The sequence below is a fragment of the Diabrotica virgifera genome, chromosome 7, assembly GCF_917563875.1.
Source record: "Diabrotica virgifera virgifera chromosome 7, PGI_DIABVI_V3a".
NCBI lineage: Eukaryota > Metazoa > Arthropoda > Insecta > Coleoptera > Chrysomelidae > Diabrotica > Diabrotica virgifera.
Window position 1 is genome coordinate 161,200,807 of NC_065449.1, and position 22,482 is coordinate 161,223,288.

Consider the following 22,482-nt stretch of genomic DNA (forward strand, 5'->3'; position numbering starts at 1 on the left):
GACTTTCTCTGTCCTTGCTTACTCTGGTACTAGATCGATGTCGGTTACTAGGGCTTGCTACTGGTGCTGATTACTGGCGCTGGTTACTGATGCTGGGTACTGGTGCTTGGACAGCGGACAGCCACTGGTCCCCCAAGTGTGTCCCCAGGAAGTTGGCCTAACAAGGAGAGAAAATACACTGTCAGTAGGGACAAGACAGGAGGAACACAAGAGGCTATAAGCCCAATATAGCTTTAAAGTTATTTACCTGAGGTTGTTATGCGGACAACAGAGAAGGTTGTTGAGGTTATGCTCGTAACAGGTCACAATTTTCCACCGGCACTACAAAATGTACGGCCCCAAATCCGTCACTGGAAAAACTCTTCCAGACGATAAGTTTTCACAAACTTGGACCGTATTTTCTAACCGATGGAAAAAGAATTAGCAAACACAGCTAAATTCCGAGCACTGTCGTCAAGACCAAAAACCAAGATGGACAGACCGGATGTTATCAGTCTTACCTCAATGTCATTCGATCCCCAAACGAACATCGAAGTACACCATGGTTGACACAGTTACGCGACAAGAACCTACACAAAGATCGTGAGCCAGAAAAAGACACACAGTTCCAGTGTTCTCAGACATTCCTAAAACAACTCAACAGAACAAAACCTTTTTGCGAACGAAACAACCATTTCATACTAACTACCATAGGCGTAACCAGGGGGGTTTTAAAGCATTTAAACATCTTTCAGTCCAGCGCATATAAATGAATTGTGAAGGTTTAACAAAAAAAAACCGTAACAACACCACCCCACCTAAAAAAAAGACTTAGACTTTCGAATGAAAGTTGAGAACATCATTTTGTTCAGACGTGTATAGGTGAACACTCACAATATGGGTATACGCAATCAAACTAATACAACCCGAAGGACATATGGATTCACCAGTATCCATCTATAAAATAACCTAACCTACTTAAAATTGGGAATCATCATTTTGTGATGTGTATGGGTGAACACACACACAACAGGGTCAAACACAGGGACACAATCAAAATGTGATCCCAAAGTAAAAGACGAATGGCTTCACCATTATCCACACATCATAAAAAAACTACAACTTATGACAGGTTGTTCTTCAACTCAGTACTGTCCAACATCAAACATCATCACACCTGCAGAGGACTCGACTTGATACCAGTAGCCAGAACCTCCATAGATGATGGGCTCGCCGCAGCTACCCATCGTTCTAGCTCTGACCCCCCAATAGCAAGCCCCCAACCACAAGCCTCAACTTTCCCAAAAGAAAGGATGTGATTGTGTAACCGCTGAAGACCTACTAATAAAGTGAAGGGCCTTAAGCAAAAAAAAAAAATAAAAACTAAAACAAACAAATCTCCCCCAGGACATAGAAGGAAGAAACCCAAGTGTGGTCAGTCATCAAGCAACCGAAGAAATTGCAATGGAAACCCCCAGACTGAATTGGTACACTGATCCGAAAAATGGATTGTAATTAAACTCAGGAAGCTCAAGTTGCACCTCAGGTTACTGGTGCCTTGAAATCTCGTGCAGGAGCTCTCAAATAAACTTAAAAATCTCCAAAGCCATAACGTCAATCAACCTAACAACAAGCCACAACCGGAAGTCAACTCTGCATAACAAGTAAGACAACTTCAACCAAATAAGACAACTTCCACCAAACGAAATGACAAACAGTGAATTGTTAAATTAACGAAATTGTTTCACGAACATTCAACGAAAATGTAAACTGCCAGGAAACAATTCGTTTGGCATGATGTAATGCCTGAGAAACTAATGTAAACTTAGTAATAGAAGGAAGCTAAGTTCAGAGTTTCAAAATACGTGCCCACCTCTAACCCGATGTAGCAGTCTCTGACAGGAAAATCATAAATCCAAAGAGCTGCCACCCAAAAAAAACACTTTTAACTCATATCCATGAACCGGCAAGTCATATCAATGAGAAGAATCCAAAACAACAATTATTCAGAGTCCTCAGGTGGATGTAACTTAATGTCCTTAGCATGCCATACGCCCACATTACGACCTGAAACATCAACTAATTCGTACGTCCACGGAGATACGACTTTATCTATGGTCAAGGGACCAACATATCTTTTCGCGAATTTCGCAGTAAACTTTTTAGCTGCGTCAGAAATTACATAATTCTTTAGCCAGACCTTTTTTGCCTACCATATACCTATCCGGTCGTCTACGAAGGTTGTACGAATCTTTGGATTTCTCATATGCCTTACTCAACTGCACACAAACATCAGCAAAAACTCTCTGCATCACTTCACTCTTTGTCATAGCATCAAGAGGTGGCTGATCCCTATCTTCAAAATGTTTATCGGATGCTTTACCGAAAGCAGGTATTTCTCTAACAAACATAACAAAATTTGGGGTATGTCCATAGAATTCATGAACAGCGGATCTAACGGCGTATATCTTACCAAGAAATTGATCCCACTTAGTATGAAGTTCCGAAATATAGCTTGTTAACATGGTCTTGAGACCACGATGTGTTCTCTCGACAGAATTACATTGAGGGTGATAATATGCAGTATATCTGTGTTTAAGTTTATATTCACTAGTCAGAGCTCTAAATTCCTTACTCTTAAATTGACCATTGTCAGCAATAATAATATTATACGGAGCACCATATACAAGAATTACATGATCCTCTAACCATTTTAGAATGCTATGAGTTTTTGCATTCCTCAAAGGAAAGAACAAAACAAATTTGCTGAAGACATCTACAACGGACAAAATAAAAGTATAACCATTCGTTGATCTGGGTAACGGACCCACCAGATCACAACTAATAATCTCCCACGGCCTCTTAGCAACTGGAGTCATGCTAAGCATATGACCAACAGGAGCCTTATTATCTGGCTTCGCCATTAAACAAGTCTGACATTTGGAAATGTATCTAGCAACATCACACTTCATGTTGGGCCAATAGTAGTACTGAGATATACGAGCGGTTGTTTTAAAAATGCCTTGATGTCCACAAGTGGGTGGATCGTGATTTTCACGGATAATTTTAGCACGTTCGCGTTTAGGTACCACTCTTAACCAAACATTCTGTGGATCGAGCAGATCTTGAAAAGGATGTTTACTTCTCTTATATAAAATACTGTTTTCAATAAGCCAATCAGAAAACTTAGAGGGATGTTCTTGAATTCTCCTTAACATAGAAACATACCACCGATCATTTTCACCAGAAGAATTACTGTTACCTGCCACAGAAGCATCTACAGAGTCTATAATGGGAACGGAACGAGAGAGAGAGAGAGCGTCTGGAACTACATGTTCTTTACCTTTTTGGTGAACGACGTCAAAATCGTACTGTTGAAGCCTCACCGCCCAGCGCGCAATTCTACCAACAGGATCTTTGATACTGTTCAACCATTTTAGACTGTAGTGATCCGTGATGACAGTAAACCTAGTACCTTCAAGGTAAGGACGCAACTTCTCTATCCCAAACAATACGGCCAACGTTTCCTTTTCCGTCACAGAATAACGTCTCTCCTGCTTAGTCAGTGATCTGCTGAGGTAACAGATAAAATTTTTTTCGCCGTTTTGTACCTGACTAAGTACAACACCTAACCCAAAATCTGAAGCATCACACTGAACCACAAACGGACAATTAAAATCTGGACAGGAAAGAACCGGTGCCGTGACAAGATTTTCTTTGACAGATTGGAAAGCCTTCTCGCAATTTTCATCCCAAACACACCTGGTATTTTTACGAGTTAGAGCTGTAAGTGGTGAAACAAGTGAAGCAAAATCTGGAAGAAAACGACGATACCAGCTTGCCATACCTATTAAACGTCTAATATCTGAAACCGTTTTTGGAGTTGGAATATTGATAATTGCCTCTACCTTTTCGGGATCGACTAGCAAACCTGAAGAATTAACGATGTAACCAAGATATCGGAGCTCCGGCTTACAGAATATACACTTTTCCCGATTCAGGGTAAGTCCAGCGTTAGTGATTCGGGTGAGAACTTCTTTCAGAATCTCTAAATGTTTGGAAAAATCCGGGCTGATAATAATCACGTCATCTAGATATTGAAAGACGTGAGGCTCTAAGTCAATTCCAATAACGTTATCAATGAATCTCTGCCAAACGGCTGGAGCATTCTTTAAACCAAACGGCATACGTTTAAATTGAAACAAACCCCTACTCGGTACAATGAAAGCTGTAAGTGGTCTCGATTCCTTGGAAACTGGAATTTGCCAATATGCGGTTTTTATATCTAACGTGCTGATGTATTTAGCATTACGAAGCTTGTCCAAAGTTGCGCTGACAAATGGAATTGGATAGGCATCAGATACAGTAATCTTATTGAGAACACGATAATCTACACAGAATCTCCATTGCCCTGACTTCTTTTTCACCATGAAAATCGGTGACGACCACGGTGAATTAGAAGGTTCAACAACGTCATTCTGAATCATCTCGTCAAGCTCTTGATTCACTTGCCTTTGAAGCGCAGGAGATAATGGGTAGTATCGTTGCTTAACTGGAGTTGATTCAGTTTTAATGACCAATTCCACTAAGTCGGTACAACCAAGCCCAAACTTCATTTTAGAAAAGCATTCGTCTAGAAGTGAGTTCAGATGAAGTTGATTGTCTTCACTCAACATGTCCCTGGATTCAATAGAGGCTATCTGGATGTCATTGACATCATTAGAACGAAAACACCATTCATTTTCTCGAAGATCTGGAATTATTCCCATTCGCATCCAAAAATCAATACCTAAGATGAGAGTGTGAGGGAAATCTAGCATAACTAACACCTCCAAGACTAGCACCTTATCTTGAACACAAAACGCTAAAACAACAGGTCCTAAACATTGACAACTTTGTCCATTCGCTACAACACAATTGGTTTGAGTTTCCGTATTCAAATAGCAAAAATCTTTTAACATATTGCAACTGGTAGAACCAAGAATAGTTCTAGAGGAACCACTATCTAAAAGACCAAGAACAGACCTACCATAAATAGAGACATTCAAATACGGTCGCTCGTCACCTTTTGCGTGAGATATGATGAAATCCAATACGGCATGCTGAGCTGGATCAATGGTGGCCATTGAGCTATTCAAAGGAAAGGACGACTGGCCTATCTCCCCTCCGTGCTCAAGTTTTTTGAACAGCCACATTGCGCCAAAAGTACATTGTCTCTTCCACATTTAAAACAAAATCGACGCCTAGGCTTTGAGCAATTCCGGAATCTATGACCAGTCTCTCGACAGTTCCAACAAACAACGAAGCTACTACCAGAAGAACCTGGTTGAACAATAGCAACCGCAATATTGGATGAATCAGGAACACTTGATGATTCTTGAACAGAGGCGAGAGTAGTCCTGTTCGGTTTGTGATAGGCTAAGTCGGGATCCACAAGATACTTATAGTTTGTAGGAGGGGGAGCAAACCTTTGCAAACTAACTTCAGTGTCTTCGACTTGTCTACTTAACGTAAGTAAATCTTCGATACTCTTAATCTGCTGTATCGCAAGATGGGACTGGATATATGGAAGAAGATTACGACGTATGATTGCGAGGCGAGTTTCTTCAGAAGGAAGACTTGATAATTTCCTAAACATGCTTTCTATAGCCAGAATAAAACTTAAAACTTTCTCTTCACTACCTTGCGTTCTATGCCTAATCTCCTCCCAACGATCCTCGTCCGATCTCTGGTACATGGGTCGAAGTTGATTAGCAAAATCATCCCAATCTGCAAACTGTCGTGTTCTAAAGAAGCGAAGAGCATCATTTGTCACCAAATCCGGGACAGCACTAAACAGTTGTTCTTTAGAAGCACCCCTAGCAATACGCAACTCTTCTACTCTCTCAAGGAAATCTTCCACACTACCTTCTCCAGAATACTTAACATTCCATCTACTAACATCAATACCATTACCACGAGAAAAACAACTTGGGTTATTTTGAGGAACAATATAAGGAACAGCAATATAATTTGAAGGAAGGTTCCCAGAAGGAACTTGGAATGAAAGTAAAGGTGGTACTTGAGTGAAGTTACCAACATTTGGATTATAGGATTGTGTACCTGAATTATTATTGTTGGCTAATAAAGTTGCCATATTTTGAAATGAAATTGTGTTTGATGGTAAAGGATGGTGAAAATTATTTAAGTGAGGCACATATGAGTGAGTCCCTTGAAAATTATTCAATGTAGATGTTGACGATGTAAAATTACCCATATTTGTTTGTAAATTCGTATTGTTTGTAGATAGAGTTTGTGTACCTTGTAGAGTATTTGATACAATAGAGTCATTGTGCATTGAAGAAAATTGATTGCAATTCAACCGATCATCAAAATCCAACAAAACCATGCCCCAAATGAGCAGAAAAGGCAGTACTATTATCACAAGGCTCAGAATAGGTCACACTCGTCTTACACATGGATATCTGATGTCCTCTGAAAATCATCCTCGTTGTGAACATTGTGATGAGCCATTAACAGTCCAGCACATATTACTGGAATGTGTCCAGAATAGAGTTCAAAGAGTCCACTACAACTTTCAAAACAATTTAAGTGACCTACTCGGTTCTACAAACATGTACAGTGCCATAATTTGTTTCCTAAAAGATTGTCACCTTTATTATTTAGTGTAATTGTAATATTAAGTTGTAACTTATACAAAAACAAACTGTAATTATTGTATGTAAATAATATTGTAAAATTTTGTACCAGTGTCAATGGCCATTAGTTGCCGAGACACTTTAATTTAAATAAAAAAAAATCCAACAAAGAAGTTGACTGAGTACCTGGTACCCTAGTAGAGTTATTAACTGTCGTATTTGAGTCAGCAAAATGAACACGACTACCACGTCTCGACTGTAGATGGAAATCAGATGCTCTGTTTTCAGAATAGTCAGCTACCCTATTGGTACGAGAATCAACATTACCCTGTCCTATATCTGTCCTAGGTTGATAAAAATCTTCTGTGGAGTTAACTATATGATCCCTAGGAAACCTTTCTCGAGATCCAGACATACCATCCGCTAAGAATTGCTGAAATCTGTCCATACTAATTCTTAAATTAGAAGTGGCTTCCTCCAGTCGTGTATACTCCCTAGTGGTCGTTTCTCCACGCTCACGTAGTTGAGTATTCTCTAAAACAGGTTGTTCGCCCACAAAACGATTAGTGTCCCTAGGATGAATAGGTGACTCTTCAAAATTTTCCCGTGATCTGTCACAGAAAGTAGATGGAATAATGCTGTCCACTGGTAAATCATTTAGACTACCATAATCTTCAGGTGGAGGAATAATATGAACTGACTGGGGACCGTCACAGGATATCATATCCAATTCAGCACTAATTCTTCGCGATAGAGTGTCAACTGTTGGTCCAGAACTAACATCTACTAAGTCATAAGATATGGTTGAATGTGGTGTTGGAATAATGACTCGTCGAGGTTGGAGGACATCCCCACTTTAAATTTGGTTTGAAGCTGGAATCTCAAACAATGAATCCGCAGTTAGTTGTTGTGAACCGGATGATTGTACTTCACTAGTTCCCAATTCCAAGCCTTCAAATTTAAAATTAAGTTCTCCAACTAATCTAACCCCTTGCCTCTTCAGTTCTTCCTGCATGTGCTTGTCGAGTCCAGTGCTGCATTGGATTCGAGAAAGTCTACCGTTGGTATGTAAGAGTAGAGAGTAGATCCTGTCAAATTCAATTTGACGATTTTGAAAGTTAAATTGCTGAAGATCAACTGAAATTCCATGTAGCTTCGCTCTACAAATGCACAATTCACTTGTTGGATCTTCACTGATCACACCAGTAGGTGCTGGAGCTTCACTTCTTCTTTCAGCAATAAGTGCTCTTCTTAATCGTGGTCTTTTCTCTTCTACCTTCCCACCGGTTGATAACCCTCTAATCCGTAGCTCATATTATGTCAGCTCTTCGTTGATAAGACGGTTTGGTTCCATTTTGAAGTATTCCCTTTAACTAAACTTCTGCAGAAAGGCAACCCGACCTCTTCTTTCAAAAGAAAAAAAAATCTAACGTCACTAAACTACAAAAACAAAAAATCTAAAACTAGAAAAAAAAACTTTGGCTTACACCGTCCCTTAACCTACGTTAAAATCCTAAAGACAAGTATAAGCACCCACTAAGTTATACTACTTAAACTTATAAGATAGTAATCTACGTTAGTGCAAAACTAACCTAACAATTAGCTGTACCAACAGAACTAATTGTGACTCTTAGTATCAGAACCTTCTGAATACTAAGTACCTATCTATACACTAACCTACTCAAGTCAAAACAAAAAAAATATATACCTATACAAATTATTTCACAAAAGAAATAACCAAACAACATATCCTCTTAAGGAATGAACGAAACCAATTCCACTTAAGAAATAGAAAAAAACATTACAAACAAAAATTACTCAATGTTACCTGAGGACAAAAAATTAAGGTGACCTAGCAATGTTTGATAATTTGGAATGGTAAAATTTAATAAAAACTTACTTTAAAGCAAATGTTATCAGTAACCAACACTGTTATTAAAATGTAATTAGGAAATATTTTTATAACTATAGCACCTTTTTTAATGTTAAATTAATAAATAATATAAAGGAAAAATATTTGTATGCAATCTATATCAATAAATATGTGTACTGGTCAGTTCTAAAAAATTTTTATAAAAAAAAAGAAAGGAAATAAATATTGTAAATCAGATTGTATATATTGTGTTCATGTGTTCGTATGCTGTAATAAGTTAGGTACCTAACTATTGTAAAAAGTAGTAATTATTGTATTTTTAATAGAGAAAAGAGAAAATTGAAATTCAAAGTGTTAAAATACTCAAAAATCCCATAGACCAACTTCTACCACGTTGTTTTTCTTCCAAAAGAAAAGAAAGCGCCAGTTTGTTACATAAAATAAAGATCGAGAGATGTTACTGAACAAGTAAAATGAATATCAATATATTCCACAATATATACTACAAATTCAGTTAATCTCTCTATCTCATCTCAGGGATTTATTATGGGTTAGTGACCCGGTTATTTCTGAGCATTAAAACAACCTATAACTACAACAATTTATTGAACATAAATGAAAACATAAAATGAAACAAAATAGGGGAATTGCAACAAAATATAAGAAAATGTATGACTATTGCAACTATTAATTATAAAAAAATTTTAAGTCCTGTTAAGTCTTAAAAAGGCCCTAACTTATCACATATGTATACAACTTAATACCTAGGAATATGGTCAATTAAATATACCCTACCCCTGAATAGTAAAATATACCCACGTTCATCAAGAATCAGATATGTACCGTACCATACTATATTTATATTCTGATACCAAAATAATGCGAATAATAATTTATACCCTCTAGTGTCAAATACCTACTTCTGTAGGTCTACCCGTGGAATTAACAAAGTACAATTTAATATACACCCTGTAAATACTTGGTTATAGCTATATGCAGGTGTACAAATGAGGGTAGAGGGAGGACCTAGATCTGTACAAAGATAGTAGGTACAGACACACTATGGAGTATAAAAAAATATGGTATGTATAAAAGAAAGATATTTTAAGGGTACTGACTTTCTCTGTCCTTGCTTACTCTGGTACTAGATCGATGTCGGTTACTAGGGCTGGCTACTGGTGCTGATTACTGGCGCTGGTTACTGATGCTGGGTACTGGTGCTTGGACAGCGGACAGCCACTGGTCCCCCGAGTGTGTCCTCAGGAAGTTGGCCTAACAAGGAGAGAAAATACACTGTCAGTAGGGACAAGACAGGAGGAACACAAGAGGCTATAAGCCCAATATAGCTTTAAAGTTATTTATAACCATATTTTTTTGCTATTTTATTGCTAATTTATTACGCAAATTAAAAATTTATTGCTTCATCCCCTTTAGAGAAACAGGTGGCCATTCCAGCTTAATATTAAGCTAGAAAGGCCAACATTCATATATCTGGAACGAAAGTAGATAGAGAGTTGCTTCCGGTGGCCTATTTTATTGCTAATTATTTGCTGAAAGATTGAGTTTACAAGAATTTACAAACTCACCCCCTTCAACCCCTACCGATATCATCATTCCCCGGAATCCACAAAAAGTGAAAATAACCAGTTTAAAGAGCTAAAACCAAGTACGTATTTTTTGCTTATTCATTTCTACAGGTCTAAGCCAAAAATTAATGTTTTGCTTCCTCCCCTAACGAGCCACATGGGCTACTGCGGTTTAATACTTAAGGCTACCATACTCAACACTCCTATTTCAGGAAAGAAAGCAGATAGAGGGTCGCTTCTGGCGGCATATTTAATTTTTAATTAATTGCTGAAAGATAAGGTATACCAGAATTTACAAACTCACCCCCTCCAACCCCTGCCGTTATCATCGTTCCACGGATTTCACAAAGAGTGAAAATAATCAGTTTAAAAACTTAAAACCAAGTGGGTATTTTTTTCTAATTAACAGCTGCAGATCTACGCCAAAAACGATTTTATTGCTTCATCCCCTAACGAGCAACAATGGCTACTGCGGTTGAATACTTAAACTACAACACTCAATTCTCCTGTTTCAATAACGAAAACAGATAGAGCGTCGCTTCCGGCGGCCTATTTTATTACTAATTAATTGCTTATTTATTACGCAAATTACAAATTTATAGCTTCAACCCCTTCAGAGAAACAGATGGCTATTCTAGCTTAATATTAAGCTAGAAGAGCCAACATTCATATTTCTGGAAAGAAAGTAGATAGAGAGTAGCTTTCGGCGGTATATTTTATTGCTAATTAATTGCTGAAAGATTGGGTATACCAGAATTTACAAACTCATCCCCTCCAAACCCTACCATTATCATCGCTCAACGGATTTCACAGAAAGTGAAAATTACCAGTTTAAAAATCTAAGACCAAGTGGGTATTTTTTTCCTAAGCAACTGCTGCAGGTCTACGCCAAAATCGATTTTATCGCTTCATCCCCTAACCAGCAAAAATGGCTACTGCGGTTGAATACTTAAGCTACAACACTCAATTCTCCTATTTCAGTAACGAAAGTAGATAGAGGGTCGCTTCCAGCGGCATATTTTATTGCTAATTAATTTCTGAAAGGTATGGTATACAACAATTTAAAAACTCACCCCCTCCAACCCCCACCGTTATCATCATTCCCCGGATTTCACAGAAAGTCAAAATTACTAGTTTAAAAACCTATGACCAAGTGGGTATTTTTTTCCTAAGCAGCTGCTGCAGGTCTACGCCAAAAACGATTGTATTGCTTCATCCCCTAACGAGCAACAATGGCTACTGCGGTTGAATACTTAAACTACAACACTCAATTCTCCTGTTTCAGTAACGAAAGCAGATAGAGCGTCGCTTCCGGCGGCCTATTTTATTGCTAATTAATTGCTTATTAATTCCAAAATAACAAAATTCAGTTTGGCAACACTGTGTAAATGTTGATAGTAACATATCCTTGTCTTGAATGTCTTAAAAATATCGAATTTCATTGATAAAATGCACATATCCCACCGATCTTCGCTTCGACCATACCTAACTTTTTTTATTTGCGTACACGTTAGCGTGTACCTAGACACAGCGAAATATAACCATAATAATAACTAATGTAAAACTATGTGACGTCACGGGTGGTTTGAACTATTTTATACCGCAGAAGACTTTAAATATGTATTTCTAAGTTATTACGAGTTTTTAAAGCGTGAAATTTTGGAAATCTAATTTTTAAACAAAACTGAACATTATTATGTAATAAAAAAAAATTGTGCAAGTTACCTATTTTGGTGTTGGAGGAAAACTTTTACTTTGGATGTTTGTGTTAGGCCTTTTTTAGTCCAACTATACTATACTGGACACGTTGCCAGAATGAAGGACGGAAGATGGACTCGCAAACTAGTTGAATGGAGACCAAGAGCCGATAAATGTAGCAGAGGAAGACCACCAACACGATGGCAAGACGACTTACGAAAAACAACAAAAAACTGGATACAGCAAGCACAAGATAGAACATTTTGGAGACAAACAGGGGAGGCCTATATCCAGCAGTGGATTGAAAGAGGCCGATGATGATATTATGCTACCTCCGTAACTTTGGAACCGTTCACTTTAGGAGGATTATGCATAGGGCCTTTTTTACATATTTTAAATTTAATGTAAAACATTTTTTTTATAGAAGGTTGTTCATTAGGCCGGGCCGAAAAAATTTTTTTCTCCTTTTTCTATACGGCTAGTTGCCAAAAGTTGTGACTAGTATTTATATAATGCTATACCAAATTTGGGCCGGTTTAAAAAATAATTAACCGGGCCCCCGGCCCTTAAAATTTTTTTTTGGGTCAAAATTTTTTTTTCAAATTCTTGTACAAGGCTAGTGGCTAAAAGTTGGAACTACAATTTATATAATCCTATATCAAATTTGGGCCGGTTTAAAAAGTAATTTACCGGGCCCCCAGGCCCTTAAAGAATTTTTATTTTGTTAAAAAAATGCTAGGGGCTATTTAAAAAGCTTCTGTTGTCATATTCTATTGTTAAGCGAAAGAAAGATAATACAGTCCACAGGAAAAAATACTTAAGCTTTTAAATGCCGTTTTAGAAGATCTAAACTAAATTTTCAAAGATAATACAACGCTAGTCATCGACAAAAATAAAATTCGGAGAGGAGTTAAGGAAAACAGACGGCAACTCCAGCGCGAGAATAAAAATTTAAACAAGTCAATTGAAGGGCTATACTGTGATGAAAGAAAATATCAAACCATGGTCTTCGGAAACGCGAGACGAATTATGAAAACCGAAGACCATAATAGCTTTAATCGAAGGACCCGGTAATTTATATTTTGTTCGATATTGTCGAAGGAATATCTATTATTATTTACAAAGCCATAATATAGATCTAAGCAGTTTAAGTGTTATGGAATGTGATGGTACAAATGTCAATACGGCTGGAAGGTGGAATCATTGGAATTATAGAAAGGCGAGTGCATAAACCATTACAGTGAAATGTATGCCCGTTGCACGCTACTGAACTTGCCTTGCGATATTTGCTGCAAAAACTAGATGCCCGCACAAAAGGTCCCTATTCATATTCTGAGCTGATTGGATCCCCTCTTCCCAATTGCGAAAAAATGCCTGTTATTAAATTTAAACCCATAGAAGCTATCCTGCCTCTTGTAAACAAAAATGATCTAAGTCCAGATCAACAGTATTTATTCAAACTATATAATTATATAGTTTTCTCCAATTATTATAATAATAATAATTTGAGATGGAATATGTTCTCAAAGTTTGGCAGAGAGAAGTCCAGAGAAGATGGCACAAACACGTTGGTTCGCGAACCGCATTCTTAGAGTTTATGTAGCTACAACTGATCCTTGTGAAAGCTTAAAGATTTTAGCTGAGTTTGTATTACAAGACAAGTATATTCTCGTATGAGGTTTGAGATAAAAACTCAGCCAAGATTAAACTATGGTGCCAGGCATCTATGGAAATTAATACAGGCCTCGAGAGATTTTCCGAGTAATGTCTCATCAATTATCAATAAAGTTATTCAAGACAATGCTTAATTTGCACACCCGGAAGTCATTCAAATTTGTATGTTAACAGATTCACGTTAACGTATTAGAGAGGTTGCTGTCAGAAAAATTTTAAAATATAGGAAGGCTGGTATAAAAACTGCGTTTTCATAGTATCCCAAATCCCTAAATCAATTTCGATGCGGAAGATTACATACATCTCATAGTGGGCGGGTGGAACTAGCCATGCAGCTACCTCATCATGATGAGTTCTGGGTTAAATAAATAATAATATACAAAATAATGTTAAATATGTCCATAATAGTTCAATGTAACAACCTTTCGTGCCGAATAATAATTCAAGCAAAGAGCTGCACAGTTCACAGCGCAAAAATAGTAAATAAATATGAATTGTTTACCCCTCTTTTATATTTTTAGTCCTGGGGGCTGGTTAAATTTTTTTAAATCATGATGACAATTATATAATGTGATAGTGACATCGATATTAATATTTTGGACACTAGCCCGCCCCAAAAATAAAGCAAAAAAAATATTTATTTTTAGGCCCCCGGGGGCCCGGTCAAAAATATTTTAATTCGGCCTATGTTTGGTATACAGTATTAGGACTACCATACACAACTTTTTTTACTAGCCCGTTTAAAATTTCCCAAAAAATTTTTTTTTTGCCCTTTTTCGGCCCGGCCTATTGTTCATGCTATACCGCGTAGTTTTAGAAATATTGTCGAAAAACGTAAAAACTACGAATTTACCGATTTCTCCCCCTCTCCCAAACCCGACGCTCAAAATGGTGTGACTTTTTTCTGAACATTATGTGGACCATATAGAACAGTGATACTCAACCTGCGGCCCGCGGGCCGCATGCGGCCCTCTAGCGCTTTTTATGCGGCCCGAAGGCTAACTAAAGGGCCCTGTGATCAAATTATTTGTCAAATTTCACGTGTTTTTCAAATTATTTGATAGTGTGCCGATGTGTTTGAGGCGTGTTTGGTAATGAGGCAGACAATTTTGACTTTAATTTTAAATTATATTGAAATTTTTAAGAACTCTGATTAAAGGGCAGGGTACTATTAACTTTTAATAATAAATTATTAAAGTTAATAAACAAATACTCATTTTAAAAATAATCAATACTTATTTACTACATTGCAACGACCCAAAAGAATGCGTGTGTACTTTGTACGCACGTATGGGCCATTCCACGAACATACGCCTGTTTTGGATTACTTCGACAACGAATATTTTACTGTGAAACATAAGAAGTACGAAAGTAAATGGCGCTAATAATTATTCCAATAAACAACAATGTAATTTGCAATTTATTTTCGTTCTTCTTATTTTGCACAGTAAAATATTCGTTGTCGAAGTAATCCAAAACAGGCGTATGTTCGTGGAATGGCCATTAAGAAGTTATTCTTCTATTATATAATTTCAACGAAGTGAATATACTTAACAGGTTATTTGTATTTTATTTAAATATTAAACTAATCTTCTTATCTACCACTTTCAAAAATTTTTATTAAAACAACCAAAAATTAAAAAAATATATGAATCGTTCAGGATTGGAACCCGCGACCTTCCAATCTCTTTCCTAACGCTTTACCAACTACACCACCGAGCTTCTTTAATTGACACGTAAGTTTCGGATAGAATTACACAACACGGTGACAAATAGACATATAAAAATGTTATACCTACATAATATTTTATTATCTTACTACAGAGAAAGACAAATCCAAAAATTATAATAAATAATACATTTACTAAAAACACTACTATATTCTTTTAATGACTTATTTGCGCTGATACAGATACATACATACCTATCTTGAAAGATTAGCAACGAACTATTACTGTCTGTGTGAAAGATTTATGAAATTTTACTCTCAATCGCGCCTAAAGAAGAATAACTTCAAAAAAAGATAAAATAATTGTGACCTTGAAACAACACCCTGTATATTAACATTTTCAAAGTTCGTCTGCACATTTGAAAAGAGCACTTTAATGACATTAATTTTGAAATTATATCGAAATTTTTGGTTTTGAAAGTTCGAGTTCTTAAAAATTTCGACATGATTTCAAAATCAAAGTCATTTAATTGTCTGCGCAAAAAATGGAAGCTCCATTAAAGCTCTTTTCAAATGTGCAAACGGGTTTTGAAAATTTCAATATACAGGACGTTGTTTCAAGGTCACAATGAATTTATAATTTTGTTTAATCCGGACCTGGATTTTTCTTGTGATTAGTAGTGGGTGGTTTGGGTTCTAAATGTGACATATGTGTACCAAATATCAAAAAAATATACAAGGTGGTTCTAAAGTTATGGGCAAAATCGATAAAACACCCTGTAACTCGGTTATAAAGTCGGTGGAGTAATAAATTCAGTACGTCTAGAACCGCCTCATTTACCTCTATTCACCAATCAAGTATTTCCGTTTCCCAATGAAACACCCTATATATTACTTCATCTTGATTGCGGCCCGCAAGCTGTGGCAATAGCTTCTATGTGGCCCAGGAAAGAAAAAGGTTGAGTATCGCTGATATAGAACAATTTGGTGTTGGAGGATATCTTTTACTTTGGATGCCTGGGTTATGCCCATGGGCGCCCATACCCATGGGCAAGGGGGGGCCGTGGCCCCCCCTAGCTTTTCAGGTGCTGTATACTATATATGGTTATCCAAAGTATACAAAATATAATGTGCAACATCTTCACGTCTGCCCCCCCCCTGAAAATTTTTATATGGGCGCCGGTGATGCCATCTTTTGGATCAATTGTATCATACTATAAAGAATAAGGCAACAAGAATAAAAAAACCGCTAAACGCCGTAAAAAAGAGTGGCGCATACGTTCCAGCTACAAAAATCTGATATGAATATTAAGTGGCGCGAAAATGTATTTTCATTTTGATGCAAAACAAAATTCTAGTTTTATTTTAAAAGATTTTTCCATAATATTTGAAGTTAAACTCGCCACAAAAAGTAACTTTGATACAGTTTGAATTTTGAAACTCTTTTGTGGCGCGTTTACTTCTAATTTAGCAAATATTATGGAAAAATCTTTTAAAATAAAACTAGAATTTTGTTTTGCATCAAAATGAAAATACATTTTCGCGCCACGTAATATTCGTAGCAGATTTATGTAGCTGGAATATTGTATGCGCCACTCATTTTTGCGGCGTTTAGCGGTTTTTTATTCTTGTATCGGGAGTTTTTCAAAATTATTTATAAATTAAATGTATGAAGTTAACTGCAATGTTTCTCGATTACACGTTAAGCTTTATAAATGGTCGCCTTTGTCGCAGTATCTCCCAAATGATCTAGTGCCCATCGAATGTACACTAGATTTTTTTCTATTCGAAATAGATTGAAAAAAAATATTGGGATGGCCGGTAAATGAACTCGGATTGCCCGTTGTCAGATCAAATTTAGCGTCGTAACCACTACAACTACATAAACCATTTCGGGAATAATCGTTAGTTGGATTATACTTTTGTAACTTCTAAACGGCTTAACCGATTTTGATCACTAAACATGAGTTTGAAGCTTATTGACAAGTAGTATCTGATGCATCTAAATCTAAGGTCAAGTATGCTAACTGAAGCTATTGCATGAATTATTGAGCTTGAAACCGTTTTTCCCATAGGAAATAGATTTGATCATATTTATGAAGCCTATAACTTAAAAATTCGAATTTTCGCGGATATGAGGTATACACCGTTAGATTCGTCGAGGGTCCTTCTATAAACGCTCAGTTATTGGCGCAATTCGTAGGTTGAAATTTTGAGTAATTGCCGAAAACCCAAAATTCTCAAAGTTTAGTTTTTTAGCTTTTCGGCTATACTGAGCTGTGTTTATATCTACTCCTACGGCTTAAACACTTTAACTCAACACTATTGATTTGGTTTATTTGCGGTTTTCCTGTCTCTTCTTGCACCGAAGATATATACCAACAAAAAAATATGCCGTTTTGTACCTACCAAGTCCTATACCTGGTTTATGGGTGGTCAAAAGTCACAAACTACTCCAGTTCTGAATCGGTCCTGACACACTCTTCAAACACAGAGAAAAAATTCAGATTGGTTTAACTTTTCTACACACATACATACATACATCCACACCATACATATCCACAAACATTGTCCCTTTTTTAAATAGAAATTGAGTCATATTTCTGAGTTCGGTAACTTTTGAATGGTATAACCGATTTTCAAAATTAGACATGCGTTGGAAAGATAATGATCAGTACTATTAGAAGCCGTAAAGGTCGGACTTAAATTTTCGAAGCTTTTGGGAGTTTTGGGGACGAGAATAAAAAACAGACCCTAAATGGGAAAGACCGTAAAATCCACACCCTTGGACCAAAATGGATGGTTGATATATGAATGGGTGAGTATTTTCCTGAACTTTAAGATGGAAGTTGGCCCAATGTTCAATTCAGTCAGATTTAGAAAATAAAAAATTTCGTGTAAATATAGTGTAGCGTGTATGGGGGTCGTGCGCAACTGGCGAGAACTACCGTTCTCTGGTAATAATATGTTAAAAAAATCACTTAAATCGGACAACAGGTTTAGGAAATTCGAGTCACCAAAAATGACCCATTTTATGGGGTGGTCGTTTTCTCTGACGCGCAGTGTAGTTATTATATGCCTACTTTCTAAAATTGTATATTTTTATTTTTGTTTAAGGTACGCAATTATTGAAGAACGAACATTCTTAAAAAAGGAAAACGAAATTCTTCAGAAAAAACTTCATGAGTTTTGTCAATGTTTGCAATGTCCTGCGGGACAAACCATCGACAACGAACAACTTAATTGGCCTCCTTATATTGGCCACATATCAAAAAATGTGACCGAGGCTCATCAAGAAATGAAAAAATATCAACTACAAAATTACCCGTTTGGGGGAAACTAATTTTATAAATACATACACTAATTACAAAAAATATTGCATAATTTTTTAAACAAAGACAAAGTTTAAAAATAATTTTTCATTTTTAGAAGAATATTATAATACTCCTCTATGGTCTCCTTAAGGGTAAGAACAGAAAAAGTGGGTCGAGGTGTAGGTGTAGGTCGCGGTGGATGCTACTAGTTAAGTCACGGTCGATGTCAACAGCACATAGCAAGAAGGTCACCTGCGCTGTCAGTCGAGCTAGAACCACTATCAAGTGAAGTAGTTTAATGAAATTTTAATGAAAAGAAGACTGTTTTTTGCTATTTTGTGTCAGTCAAGTGATGATAGTGATGAAATGTCAGCTGTAAATAATCAGATCCTCCATCATATTTCAAAAATTTACTGAATTTAATTACTTTGGAAATTCAAAAATAAACTGAATACAAAAAAGGGATTATATTATAAAAAGTATCAACTCAGATAGCGCAGTTAATGACAACTTGGCTTTGAACGGACCAATCACAGGGAGGCATTCTTGTAGGCCGCGAAATAGACATCCATGTAAAACAAACTCATTATATTTTTAAAAGCATCGATGTAAACCTCCTATATGGCATCGCGCTAAACCTCCACCGCGACTTACCTGCTCTGTTCTCTTCCATTCACTACAATCTGTTTGTTTTACATGGATATCGACATGCACCGCGACCTACACCTCCACCTCCACCTCGACCCACTTGTTCTGTTCTTACCCTTAGGTGTCTACAAACCCATTTTAAGTTGAAGCGTGTTTTTCCGAAAAAAAAACAGTGCTCAAACCAAACATTGTTGAAATTTGTGTTCAAGAATTTCATCTGTGCACTGTATCTGCTTGAGTTTTCAATGAGGAGGTGCGTTCTTACAAAAAATGAGTAATACATATAACCTCAGGACAAGCAGCCCAAATTGTAGGTTTAATTGGAGATGAAGGATCGCAGTAATATCTTACTGATATTATAGGAATCCACCAATACAGCGTTTCAAGAGCTTTAAGAAGGTATAGAGAAAGTGGAGGATACACAAGAAGACCAGTTCCAGGACGTCCCAGGTGCACGAACCCCACAGATGGACGTTATTTGCATCTGCAGACTTTGCGTACACATCATGTTGCAGCTAAACTATTGCGAAATGATCCTTCCACAGCCCGTGGTATTCAAATAAGTGCCAAGTCGGTAAGAAACGGGTTAAGGGAATTTGGAATCAGAGCTAAAATGCCTGCTACTGCTCCACGGTTAACTAGGGCACACCGTATGGCCCGTTAACGTTTTCCACCAGAATATGTCGATTGGGATGTTAATGACTGGGCTAATATTCTTTTTATTAATGAGTCAAAATTTGCACTTTGTGGATCCCACAGTACAAAGTGTCTGTAGCATTCACAAAGTGCAAATCTTGACTTATCAGTAAAAATAATATTAGTCCGGTCGCTAATATCCCAATCGACATGTTCTGGTGCAAAACTTAAACGTGACATACGGTGTGCACTCGTTAACAGTGGAGCAGTAGCAGGCATTCCGACTCTCATTCCAAATTTCCAATTTCTTCATTGAAAAAAAAATCAAAGATCTGTAAAGGATTGAGTGGTCGTGAATAAAATAAAGAAGCGTATGCGTTCCATTGAGTTTTTTTATTTTCAATATCCAAATAAAGGGAATTTTCATCTAGTAAATCTCCCTGAATCCATTTCCATGGTAGGAGATTTACACTTTTTGCATGAATCTCAGTAGATGCCACTTGAATATCTTGATTTTCTTCATTTTGCGTCTCTATTTCTGTTTCCATCTCAATCTCTTCCGTATCTTCTTCTTCCTGAACTTGTGTCACTCTTTTAAGATCGGCCTCTTTTTCATATAGATTTATATTTTCTTCGTCGATCCTTCTTTCTTCTTCTTGATGAATTACAGCTTCTGATTCCGCATCCAACATATTTTTGTTTAGGTTATTGAATGTTCCTCCACTCTCTTCATCTCTACTGTCTTCATCAGTCAATTCAGTGGGGTCAGGAGGTGCTAGGAAAACATCTGCACTGGAAGCCGACTCCACAAGATTCGATTCTTCCAGTGTGGACATAATTTTATGTGTTCTTGATTCGTAAAAATTTTTTTTTAGGACGACTATTGTTACTAGTACGACCGAAACTGGTCGAGCCAAGTTGATTTGACATCTTATTTCCACCTTCTAGAACAAAAATGATTTTTGTACTAATAATATGCCCTGTGCCCAGTGTCGCGAAAACGCAACACCGATAATTGGGCAGTTGTACCAACTAACACAGATAAAATAATAGCACTTACTTGATAGATATATCTTCTTCAATGATTTAACAATACGTTGCTATCAAAATCCAAATTTTTATTCAGTTAATTTATACATAAACGACTTACTACTAACCAAAAACACGTGTTTACAGAAGTCAAAATTAACCTACCACTTTCAACACGCCATCTGTTAATAGAAACCTAAATTTTGCGACCAATTCCCTTTAAAATATACATAGGAAACTGTTGTGAAATAAATCTTAACCTTGACCGCCTGAATAAGTCAGGTCATTTTCCAAAAGATGACGCCATATTGGGCTATGTCAACTGTTGCGAAAACGCAACGCTGGGCATGAATGGGTTAACTACGCCAGGTAAATAAGGCAAAAATCGTTGTCGGAAAGTTGGTCGAGAACACTTCGTCGACGGAAAATTAGTCGACAACATTTGGTCAACAAACGGTTGGTCGAATGCACAATTCATCGAATGTACAATTCGTCGACGAACATTTGATCGAATGGATTTTTCGTCGACAAAGACCCAAAGGGAATAATGGTGACAAATTAAGGATTATTGATTTTTTTTTTTTCAAAATTTTGTTTTAATTTTCTGCTGTAATCTAAAATGTTGATAAGTATCAATTGTCCGGAAATGCTCCGTGCGCTGACACTAAAAAGAGGAACGGTACAACATCACTAATTAAAATATCGGATTATATTTGCTGTCTACTCTCCCACCGCAGTCAATTTTTTCATTAAATTTAAAAATAATTAAGATTTAGAAAAGAAATTAACAAAACATTAAAAAATAAATAAATTGAGATATGTATAATATATAATATTCCAGTTAACAAAATAAAATCCGCCGTTTGTCACCATTAATCCCTTTATCCTAAAGATAAATAACAGTTTGTCGACGAAAAATCCATTCGATAAAATGTTCGTCGACGAATTGTATATTCGATGAATTGTGCATTCGACCAAATGTTGTCGACTAATTTTCCGTCGACGAAGTGTTCTCGACCAACTTTCCTAGACCCGGCAAAGGGAATATACCATGTTCGGGACACTTGAGCAGCCAGGTTGCAAATGGGGTTTTGGGGTACTATATATCTAATACATTATAAATACAAAAATGCCCGTCACAGTTTGGACGAAAAATTAAGTTATTAACAAATAAGGGTCAAAATGGGAGTTGTTTCGTTTAAATCGCTACAGGTAAAAATAGGGTGATTTTTATAATATTTTTCTTTTAGTAGATGAGCCAAGGTTTAAAATAGCGCTTTTTGAATTTTGGTCCGATCATTTGTTGCTTCGGATATTGCAAAAGAAAACTAAAATTTTGAAAATAGAAAATTTGCTATAACTTTTGCGAAAATGAATTTAAGACTTTGGAAACAACATTAAAGAAGAATAGTCATATTTTTAAGGCATTTATAAAATTATTAAAAAGTCATTTTTATCACTTCGACAATTTAAATTTTAAAAAACATTTTACTAAAATAGAGTCATTTTTGGTTTATAAACAATTTGAATAACTTTTTTAATATTGACTGTAGGCTAAAACTACCATGGGATTTGAAAAACTGGTATTTTTATACGAATTGTCAAAGAAAAACTTTTCTCCTAGGTTAATTACTGTCAAAGTTAGCCACTTTTTTTATTTAATTGACGGCTACTTTGTTTATAACACCTAGGGCCGGTTGTTCGAACACTAATCAACAATGATCACTATCAAATATTT

General features: G+C 36.5%; 1 protein-coding gene across 1 annotated transcript in view; it reads left to right on the plus strand.

The window, feature by feature from the left end:
* Positions 1 to 21,887, plus strand: part of LOC126888383 (dynein regulatory complex subunit 2) — a 155,947-nt gene extending 134,060 nt beyond the window's left edge. Inside the window, exon 6 of the mRNA XM_050656584.1 lies at positions 18,235 to 21,887. Within this exon, the coding sequence (XP_050512541.1) occupies positions 18,235 to 18,460 (226 nt within the window). The 3' untranslated portion in view covers positions 18,461 to 21,887. The remainder of the gene's footprint in view (positions 1 to 18,234) is intronic.
* The last annotated feature ends 595 nt before the right edge of the window (positions 21,888 to 22,482 follow it).